Genomic DNA, 11,643 nt, shown 5'->3' on the forward strand with positions numbered 1-11,643 from the left:
GGTTTGTTAGAGCAGTGATCGTTTTTTTATTCCTTTTATGTTTATTTATATATTTTGAGAGAGAGAGCACACGTGTGTGCATGCATGAGTGGGGGAGGAGCAGAAAGAGAGAGAAAGGGAGAGAATCCCAAGCCAGCTCCATGCTGTCAGGACAGAGCCTGATGAGGAACTTGATCTCGCAAACTATGAGATCCTGACCTGAGCTGAGATCAAGAGTTGGATGCTTAACAGACTGAGCCACCCAGGGACCCCCAGAGCATTGATTCTAAAAAGGGAAAAGATGACAGAGGTCTATGCTTAGATACCACCTTGTCCAAAAGCTTTTGGTGAACCCCCAACAGAGGCTGAAATGTCCTACAGCTTTCCTAGCCTGCTGCACTAGGGGCCTGGAGACTGTCACACCCTCTTGTGATCACCTGGTCACTTGTCTTCCTCACCACCCACTGCCTGTTTGTTCACCATACACGGGGTTTGGCACTAATAAGTCCCCCATAAACTGATACTATACTGCTGTTCAAAGCACTGTGTCTGTGTCTGGTCAGCAAACTCTCATGCTATAGTCTGCTGACTGCCTGAGAGAACAGCATAGTGTGGCCTGGATGGCCGAAATCCTGCCTGTCCACATGTCCTGCACCAGATGGGTAAAGAGGCATGGAAATACATAGTTTGGGGGGAGGCAGTGTGATGCAGTCAGTGCAGAGCTCAGTCTTAGATCCAGACTGATGGAGGCTTGGGCTCTGGTCAGACAATTTACCAGCTACATGAGTTAGGATGAGTTACTTAACCTCTGTGGGTTTCAGTCTCCTCGTCAGCCACACAGGGGTGGTGCTTCTCCTCCTGCAGGGATTGGGGGCAACAAGGTAGAGAGTCTTACATTTTATGTAGTAGTTGTTGAGTAAATGGAAGCTTTCCCAGAGAGAGTTTCTCTTACTCTCCATTCAAGTTGGCCTTCCTGAATCTCACTAAGTCCTTCCCCATTTCCCATGCAATGACTCAAGTCAGTCTGTCTTCATTGAACCCCACCATGATCTTAAGCCAGCAAGGGAACTTTGGAAAGACACTGACTCCAATGGGAGGTAGCTGATCCCTCTGGAGGGATCTCTCTGATCCCTCACCCTGACCCAGCTTGAGAGCCATTGGGATGAGAAGAGTCCCAGCTGAGGTCCTTAGATTTTCTGCCTGTAAATTAAGAGGAATAACTAGGGCCTCCTCTGCATCTGAGGTCTCCTTGCCTCCCAACTGTACCAGCCTTGCAAAGGAGGAACTCTTGAAATTGGAAACAGTTGCACTGTCTTGGTGAGCCCAGGAGATGGCACTCTGTTCCAACTGCCTAGGGGCTCACTTCTGATGTGGTTTGGCACAAGGTCCTGTGGCCAGAGTGAGGAAAGAGATGGTTTATTTTGTTTCCCAACTGCAGACAGAAAGTCACTTGCAGGAAAATGTCAGTTGCCCACAAGCATATGGTTCTTGTTGTGCACTGTGTAAGCCCAGGCTGCCTCTCCATTTACCTCCCTTTCCCTTCTTTTCTATCCCACCTCTGCAGTCACTTGTGCACACACACCTGCACATGGACATACACATACATGTGGACACACAACGCACACACACACACACACACACACACACACACACACACACTTGAGTCCTGGTCTTGGCTACCAGTTAGTATACACTGGACTTCAGCATTTGCTTTTCCTTCGGGCAGAGTGAAGCAGAAGCAGTAGTAGTCGTAGGAGTAGTAGAATCTCCTTAAGTCATCTCTTGCATATCCCAGCGTATTGTTCAGGACAGGTCAAGTCATGCTTTAGTAACCAATGAGCCCCCAATCTTAGGGGCTCAAAACAACAAAGTTTTACCTCTTTCTCACCTTAGATGTCCATAGAGTGTCAGCCAGAGCCCTGCTGCACATTAATTTGACTTTGGGATGCAGGCTGACAGAGCAGCCTCAATCTGGAACGTGGTCAGTCCTCATGGTATAAAGGCAAGACAGCATACTTAACTGTGGCTCCTAAAGTTTACACATTATGGGCAAAGCAAGTCTATGATCATAGCTCCAATCACCAATGGGCAAGATTAAGATACTCCCTGAGGGAGAGGGGCAGAGGCAGCAACATATTTATGAAGACAGTACAGTCTACCTCATCCACGTAAAGTGAATCTTGAATAGGTACCCTTTGGAATCATTGATACCAGTGTTGTCTTCTTTTGAGCTGTGCATCCTAGAAAAGCCAACCAACCTTTATCAAGTTCTCCTATATGCAAAGGAGACTAAGGCTCTGAGTAAGAGGAAGGAACCAAGATGGAGAAAAAATAGGTTCCTGCTCTTAACAGACTCATGATCCAGCAAGCAAAAAAGCATGGCTGAAAACAAAGCTCATGGAAGGCATGTTTGACATGTGCCAGCAGAGGGGAGGAAAGGCACCAGGCAGAGCAAGCCCTGATGATGTAGAAAGACGGGGTTCTGCTGCATCAGACAGAGGGTGCTGGTGCCCTTCCCAGCCACACACTGGGAGAGCCCACATCTACATACACTGTGGACTGACCACATATTGTTTGTCTGGGCACACATTCATGGTTTACCTATTATGAATGAGGTACCATACTACTACATACAGGAATTGAAGGAAAGTAGGGAATGTTCCTGCCCTCAAGGAGCTCACAGATAACACAGGACAGACCAGGGGATATTTTATCCCCAGACTGAAGAATCAGTATTAGGACAAGAGCTTTCTGTACAAACACGGACACCAAATGTGACCAAGGTAACAGAATGAGAGCTGTTCAGGGAAGAAATGGACTAGGGCTGAAGTTCTAAGATTAGTCAGGCACAGATTAGGGACAGTCACTCCAGGCAGAGGGAGTGGCTTCTTGGCAGGAGAAGAATGAGAAAAATAACACATTATTAAGAAAACAAACCATAAATAATTCATCAAGGCTTATGGCTGGGACAGTAGAGTACTTGTGCAGAAGAAAGAGGAAGGTGGGGTGACTGAGGAGACAAGACTGGAAGCCTTCCGAAGGGGGGGGCAGAGGATGAAGGCCCTTTGAAACCATGTCAACGACCATAGAATTTATCCTGAGGGCTGTGGGGAGTCACTGAAGGGTTTGGGCATGGGATGGCTTGGTTACTATGGGTATGAGGCATTGTCCCACACCCTCCCTTTCATCCCACTTCAGAGGTATGGTGGTGGTGGGGTGATGTATTTGTATACCATCCTGCAGAGTATGTGCAAGACCAACAATAGCTCAGGGTGGCAGCTTAGAGCTCTGTGAGCCCTGGTCCCACCTAAGGTGTCAGTCATCACCACGCACCGTCTGAGCGGAGGCTGGAAGCTCTTGCTTGCTGCCTTCTGCAGCTACTTTCTCAAGAAAAGTCTCTGTGGTCAGAGAGCAGGGCATTGACCAGACAAACTGGCTCAGCTCTTAGTATCTGCTAATTTGTCTATTTGGTTTGATTTCCGGTCTTACCATCACAGAGGCCCCTTTCTCTGAGCCCCAGCTCTCTGCCACCAGGGCCCAAGGCCCAGGGAACAATCAGACTCCTCAGTGGGCAGTGCCATAAATGGAAATGTCCAGCCATCTTTTGCTAGGAAGAGAGCTACTATTCCATCATGGCTGCCAGTGGCTGGGCCAGCTCAGTCACCCTCCTTCTTTCACTTACTCCCTGACTCACTCACTCAACAGCATCCTTTGGTAATTGGACCACCCACTCATCAACTCACTAGTGTATCCACTGGCCAAGTACCAGTTCTTACCAGGGTAGAAGTTCTATCCTGAACATCCTTCCTGCCCTTGGGAAGCTTACAGTTTGGCCATCTATGAAGATCTCTCCCACATACACACATATAAACAGGTTCTTGGACCTCTTACAAGTATGGATGATGTCAGCATAAGTCTTCAAAGACAATGCATGTGGTCAAATAAGCAGAAAGATCTACTTAGACAAGGCAAGTAACAACTTGATTTTGAAAAGATGGATTAGTTCACAAAGCATCTTGGGGCTTCATTTGTTCTTACTGAAGGTTTATCATTCCGTTTAACTCATTCATTTATGAATCATCCACCCATCCATTTAGACATTCATTTGTCCATATTCATGGAGTGGATATAATGTGTTTGGCTAGTATGGGGAGTAGATGATAAACACATGAATATATTATGAGCCTGAAAGAGCTCCTACCACCTGGGAATGTACATATGATGCTAAGATTATAGTTTATAATTTATATGTATTCAAGTCAAAACAATACATAAAAAGGGCTCATGGGTGTGGGTGTTGAGCAGAAGAGGAAAACACATCTTTTGGGAAAGATTTAGGAAAGAGGTCACAAGAGAAAGTAACACAAAATGGTTCTTAAAGCTCACCTTGAATTTCGCTGCAAGATTCGACAGTAGTGTGCCATCACAGATTGAATAATTTGAGGCAAGAAAGCATGGGGTGAGTTTTGGGAAGAGCGATACCCTTGTCTGGGGCTGAGTTAAGGGAAGCCAGAAGCCAAGGTAGGAGTTACGGGTGGTGTCAGTTTGTGCAGGATTTTCAAACAGTTCATACCCTCCCTCTTTCTTCAAGTGCTTTAGTCATTCTCTCTCCCTGCTTCAGGCTAACGAGGATTAAATGGCTGCATCCACGTAAGTCACTTATCCCTCCCACAGTAGATGCTTCTGACCAAGAGGTCAGCTGAGCCTGAATGTGGCTTCAATGCCCTCCACTCATGAATAATCCCTTGAGGGTGAGCTTGGCTGCCTTCCAGACCTAATGATACATTTACAGAATGGAGGCTCAATGTGACCTTCGAGGGAATTTTAGCCAGTTTCCTCATATTGGCAAACGGGAAAATTGAGGCCAGGGAAAGTTAAGGGGCATGCCCAAGACCCCACAGCCAGTGAGAAGAGAGTATCAGTACAGCTGTTTAACTCCCTTGGCTCCTTCCCTGCCTCAAACCACACCATGTCATGTCCTAGGAGAGGCTGATCAGTGCTTTAGCTCTACTCGACTTCCAAGAGGTTAGCCTTGGCCATCTTCTCAGAGTGGGGCATTTTGCCCATACATCCCTCCAGTTCCACAGCCAGTCTTCAGATTCCACAGGTGATGGTCTGTGGGTGTTCTGTCTGAACTAGCCTCTCACCACCCAGAACTTCATTTCCCCCTTTATCAAACTCATAGGACTGTCAAGAGTCTTCTAGAAATATATTATTGAGGGGTGGAAGGGGGAGATAAATTGCTCACATATTTCTGGAGCCTCATCCTTTCCTCTTCTCTCTCCATGGGACTGCTTTTGATACTACTGCACAGAATACTGAACACCAGTAATCAAGCATCTTATGTGCAAAGAGAAAAATTAGAGGTTGAAACAATTCATGTTACAAATGGATTTCCCACAATCAAAAGGTCACAGAGTCTCTTCAAGTAGCATCTTCTAAACTTTTTGTTGACAGATCATCAAATAATTAGTGGAGGGAGAAACTGGAAACAGAATGCCCTAAATCATGACTGCTGCTTAAGTATGTACCAGAACTCAAGATAAAGCAAATATGACATGATTCTGATTTTTTAAATTAACTGTGATTTGCTCAGTTTTAAATGCTCACTTTACTGACCAGGCAGCTGAAATGCAGGAATGCTGGAAGCAAATTCCACTGTCCTCCCTGCCAAGCATTGTCCTCCTGTCCTAAAAGACTCTCATGAGTAACCCAGAGCTCTCTTTTTTTTTTCTTTTCTTGTTTCATTCTTGGATATAGAATAATAAATATGTTCCATTTCTTTCTAGATGGAGCCATCAACAACACTTCTTTTCCCCAAAAGTGCCTTAGTGGAGATGTGTCCAGATTGAGAGCTAGGCGATGAGCATTGTCTCTGGCAGTGTCCCCTCCCAGGGTCAGGTCTCTGTGTCCCAGTGACTCCACTGTTTGCCCTTAGGGTGGGGTTCGGGTTTCTCAAGCTTTGACTCACCTTCAGAAATGAGTCTGGCCTGTACCCTCCCCTGCCTGCTGGAGTCACAGCACACACCTACTCTCCGGTGTCTGCTCCATATGGAGACACAGAGCCTGTCTTTCTGTTTTGAGTCCAACATGGCCCTTTGAGGATGAAAGTTCAGATGCAGGACTCAGGACAGACCAGACAACAGTGTGGTGTTCATTTTGGGGGTCAGGGGCAGAGTTGCTGGTCTGCATCGTTTCTCAGGGCCCACTTTGAGGGGTGCCAGCAACCCTCCCCTCCTCCTTTGAAAGAATAATCCACTCCACAGCCAGCCAGGGTGTTTAGAAGTCAGCCTTTGAAGATGTAAAAGACTTGGGTCAGCCCTGTTTTCGGGATTATAGATTCAGCTACCATTGGAACCAGCTTTCTCATCTATAAAATTTATTATACAATTAGCTTTCTTCATAGAGTATTGTGAAAACTTAGAGAGGTGTAAGGTAAATGACTAATTAAAGTGCACCCATGCCTAGCATTGTGGGGGCAAGGGACCAGTTAGGGTCTCTTAGAAGAAGGAAGGAGACAGACTTGATGGGAAGGGTGACATCAAGTGCTAGAGAAGAAAGAAGAAAGGAGGTAGGTCAGGATGAAGTGGAGAACCAGCTTCTTAGTCTGTTATTAACAGAGCCTCGGCTGAAAGCTGTCTGGTGGCTCAGGCACTTCAGTTGACTAAAAATAGTTGTGAAGTCAGGAGCCCTGCATTTGACATTAGCCCCTGTGTGACCTTGGGCCAACCATGTCTTCATCCCAAGTGTCATTATCCCCCTCTATAAAATGGAGATAATGTGGCTAACAGGAAGTTGAGCGACAGGGTTCTGGAAACTTTGGAAAGTTTGTGTTGGATGCATATGAGCTCGTTTGCTCACATATATATCATGACCTAGAGGTCATGGCCACTTCAAGGCCAGCTATGTTTGGCTGTCTATCCTGGCCACTCTTGGAGTGTCCTTGGAGATGATAGTTGTGTTGTGTGCCAGTTTCTAGCACTAGAGAGAGTTCTCAAAACTAAGCAGGAGTTGCTTATTGGCTAAGCAGGCAGTCGTTGAGCAGACTGGGGAAGGTGAGGACTACAGTTTATTCTAGAAGGTCGTGCTGGTGCCTGAGCCATGAAGGTAGGGCACTAACTGTCCATGTACTACTAATGCCTTCTAGGTGCCAGGCTTGTGACAATACCTTGCTTTGTGCCCATGCCAAATCTGTCTTGCTGCATATTTATTTCCCTTCTGGGGGGCTTGCATCTAGGGAAACACTGTGGAACAGGGGCCCAGAATTGAGATGTGGAGGTGGCAAAGGTGGAATGAAGAACCTGGAATCTGGGACCCAGAATGTTACATTCTTTTTTTTTTTTTTAATTTTTTTTCAACGTTTATTTATTTTTGGGATAGAGAGAGACAGAGCATGAACGGGGGAGGGGCAGAGAGAGAGGGAGACACAGAATTGGAAACAGGCTCCAGGCTCTGAGCCATCAGCCCAGAGCCTGACGCGGGGCTCGAACTCACGGACCGCGAGATCGTGACTTGGCTGAAGTCGGACGCTTAACCGACTGCGCCACCCAGGCGCCCCCAGAATGTTACATTCTTAAAGTCGTTAGGCTTCGAGACATGGGGTGGAGGCCTGGCCAGGATAGGAAATTAAGGGAAGGGCTAACTTTTAAGTGAGGCTGACCCTGAAAACTGAGCCACATATAATAGAAAGTTCAGGAAAGATCCTGAGTCATGACCCCACCCAGCAACAGTCACTTGTCTGCCTCTGAGAAGCTGGCCACTGCCATGCAGAGGAGAGAAGCCCCGGACCAGGGCCTCACCCAGCTCCACCCCTGCTCACTGTATGTTGTTGAGCAAGTCTGTTAACTTTTTTGGATCCATTTTTTCAAACTGTAAAATCGTGCCGCTGCCTGACAGGATTGCCATGATTATTAAATAAGGCATGGGATTCGAAAATGCTTTGGAAAATAGTTTGGGGTGTGCCTATCATTTTTCTCAGGCAGACTTACACTTTTGATCTGCTAATGACAGAGATGAGTACATCAGTGTCTCTAGTCCAGCTGGGTCCTGAGGTTTGAGGCAGTGGTAGACCAGCTTCCTAGGGCAGTCCTGCCTTCTTCATCCCAGGGCCTATGAGGTCAAGTGGGGGACCATGGTTCCTTCCTGCCATCTAAATAGGCCCTTGAGTAAATTGCCAGATTTATCAAATAAAAATACAGCCTTCCTAGTTTAATGTGAATTTCAGATTAGCAAGTAACTTTGAACTATAAGAGTGTTTTATGCAGTATTTGAGACATACTTATACCAAAAAAATTCTGTTTATCTGAAATTCAAATTGAACTGGGTGTCCTGTATTTTATCTGGCAACCCTACCCCACTGGCCAAATTCTTCCCCACTCTTTTGTCCCCCACTGATACCCATCAGCAGCTGATTCCTGGTGGGCAGGTGGGGGACAGAAACACATGTTGATGAAGCTTGGGGACACCATGGTGCCATTCACATTCTTGTCCTTCTGCTCAAGTGGAAGCCTCCTAAACACATAGCAGTCTCAGCTGTGTTGGGAAAGTCATAAGCACTGTGTGGGGTGGAGGCTGGGGGCCTTTGTGCCTTGAATTTTGACTTCTCCCTATGATGTTTGGGTTCTAGGAATCATCCAAATCTGAGTCCCAATCCCAATCCTGCTGTTTACTGGCCATGTGATCTTTCCCAGCCTCACTTTTATCATCTGCAAAATGGTAACAATGACATTTGCCTTCTGGGGGCTAGAAATTTAAAAAGGAAACAATGGGTGTGAAAAGCGATCTCAGCACTAGGCTGCACCATGGCAGTCAATCATACTCGGTAAGTGACAGCAATAGCAGCAAAAGTGATGCTCATATTTTTGCCGGAAGGGGTCCAAGCCCCTATTTCCTCTATTCCTCTTCCTTCCTCAGTGTTTCTTCCAACTCCCAGTCAGCAAACTGCACCTCAGATTTGTTTCATTTTGTTTTAAAGATTTTGAGTCCTTGAATTTCAGCAGACACCTTTAAGTAGGTGAAGTCTGCTTGTCTACACAGGGACCCAGAAGGCCGCAATATCTGGGGGTGTTTTCCATCAAAACTGGCCAGTAAAGCAAGTCCTTGGGGAAGTGCAGGTGGGAGAAGTGGGTGAGGAATTCACCTGGAGGAGGCAACCAGGGCCAGGCAGGTGCCTGTGGCAGGCTGGGGGCCTTATAAAGGTCCCAGGAGAGGCTGGTCTGGGGCCTGTGCTTAGCATCCTCTCCTGGGGCCCTGCTTGTGCCTCTGAGCAGTAGGAACGCATTCCTCCTGCTGGGCCCTTCCTCCTCCTCCAGCTGTCTCCAGCCCCTAGGCAAACTCCTGTCCTATCCTTGGGTAATCAGAGAAGTGACATAAGCCTTGTGACAATTAAAGAAATGTCACACTAATTGTTACTTAGGAAATGCAATCTCCATCCCTCACCATTGCTAAGTATGACTAATTTCCTGATTCTGGGTCTCACTTCCTGGCAAAAGGATTTTTCTCATTGAGGGTAGATATTTAGAGCTATAGCATTCTGTAGCAATTCTGGCCTCCTCCAAATGTTCTTATACCATTTCTGCCTTTTAGCCTTTCCAACATTGCTTTTAGGTTTACGGAAACAGCATATTATATATTTCATTTTACACTCTGAAACTCCTATGCCTCACTATGACGATTGCTACCAGGAACCTATGCTTCCCTTTATAATCATCATAACTACAAATTTAGAAAAGAGAAAAACACAGACACGGGCCAGAGCTGGGAAGCCTCAGAGATCTTTCCAGATCAGTATCCTCCAAACAAAGGCATGGAAGTCCAGAGAACACAGGTTGCCCAGAGGTACGCCTGGCCAGTGCACGGCAAGTCTCGATCTAGAACCTATGGTCTGTGGCTTCTTGGTCGGTCCTCCTTCCACTGAACCAGGCTGCCTCTTGGTGAAGCATCCTTGTCTAGTCCCTGACCTCCAGTGATCTATGTGATCTTTAGTCCCCCAGTTCTCCATGGAGGGCTACAACCTCCATCCTATGGCCACACTAAGTGACAGCAGAGCATGCCATGGTGAGTCAGGGGGTGGAGCCTGGACTACAATTCAGGCCTTGCAGTTCCTGAAACAGGCTTTCTTCCAGTCACTTCCGCACCACAACACTTCCCTCCAAGAAGTGGACTGCTCCTGCCCTCTGCTGCACACCCTTCCATCCTTGCTGGCACTCACTGCACTACCCACGGCAGCCTCACGCTTGGATCTTACAAATGTTTGCGCTACTTTTTAATCCTCAACTCAGCACCTGACCTTGTTTCCTGGGAAGACTGAGAAATCAAATATGTATTCAGTTAAGTCAGGAGTCCATGGGAGAATGAAAGAAAATAGGAAATCAGAACAGCACAGCAAAAGGAAGAAAGGGAGAGGAAGATCACCATGGGTGTGTGTGAGTCAATCCATTGACCAATTTGAGGTTATTAATCACTTACCATGTCCTTGGCTATTGTAAGGAAACACTGCTCTAGGAGTCAGAGGGAAGGTGGTAGAGGGAGCCCTTCTCATGTCCGCTGTCGGGTTTCTTTCAGGCTGCCCTGTCCCTGTAGCAATGTCTTCTTGGCAGCAGCAGACGATCCAGCACCTGCCTCAGAAGGCCCAGCAGCAGGTGAAGCAGCCCTGTCAGCCACCCTCTGTCAGGTGTCAGGAGATGTGTGCACCCCAAATCAAAGATCCATGTGCTCCCCAGCCCAAGAAGCAATACTCACCCAAGGGTACATTTGTGCCCACCCAGCACAAGTGCTCCTCGGCCCAGCAAGCCCCCAAGAGTAAACAGAAGTGAGGATGAACTGGGGTACCGCCTGCCCCACATCCACGCTAGCAGAAGGAGCCCTCTCTTCCTCCTGCTCCTCTTCCTCCAGCCCCAAGAGTTGCCCTCCTCTCCCACCCCTTTCTGCCCAGGGTCAAATGAAGCATTGTCAGGATTTTCTCCCACTCAGCATTGGTCAAGTCTTCCTCTGTACCCTGCCCTGACACTCTTCCATTGTGGATATGAGGAGCCCTTATCCTCTCCAGCTTCTAGTTTGGCCACAGCTAGGGCCCCATCCATGTCCCAAAGCAACAGATGCATCTGGGTTTCTTCCAGGGTTCCACCCTGAGTAATGAGGCATAGCTTCTGCCTTTTCTTTCTTCCAACCCTCCTTCCATGAACTTTTCTTCTGTTGCCTCCCCTAATAATTCCATGCTTTACATCCTTGCATCCTGCTCCAGTCTGCGACCCATTCACTGGTTCAGAGGGAACATTTTAGGGAAGTGAGTGTGCAAGCATACACATGCTGGGAGTGCATCCTCATGGGTATTGTGGCTCTGGTAACCAAAGATGGGGAAGGTCAGATCCTGAAGGAAAGAAAGCCCAGGGTCTATTTGGCCAGAGTCTGGGAGGCCCTTGCTAAGTAGTTGTATCTAGGGAAAGACAAAGGGAGGAACAGTTTAACTCCTACTATTAGAAGCCCCCAGCCTACTTGACAATTGTGGCTTTTGTGTTTCGGAAGTTGTTCTGAAAAAAGCAGAAAAAACATACTGTAAGATATAAGAGTACCTCAAAGCACATCTACAGACATGTGCAAATGAATTTTTCATATATTTGTTTATGTGTTTTCTATTCATCTGTTCATTAATGCAAACTCCATCAC

The 11,643-nt window shown here is 47.0% G+C and overlaps 1 protein-coding gene across 1 annotated transcript; it reads left to right on the forward strand.

Moving 5' to 3' along the window:
- Positions 1-10,514: 10,514 nt before the first annotated feature.
- Positions 10,515-10,793, forward strand: SPRR4 (small proline rich protein 4). Its single transcript, XM_025935008.2, has one exon. It carries the CDS (start codon positions 10,518-10,520, stop codon positions 10,791-10,793), a length of 276 nt encoding a protein of 91 aa, XP_025790793.2. The 5' UTR covers positions 10,515-10,517.
- The last annotated feature ends 850 nt before the right edge of the window (positions 10,794-11,643 follow it).

The sequence above is a fragment of the Puma concolor genome, chromosome C1, assembly GCF_028749965.1.
Source record: "Puma concolor isolate L17-30 chromosome C1, mPumCon1.1.hap2, whole genome shotgun sequence".
Classification (NCBI taxonomy): Eukaryota; Metazoa; Chordata; class Mammalia; order Carnivora; family Felidae; genus Puma; species Puma concolor.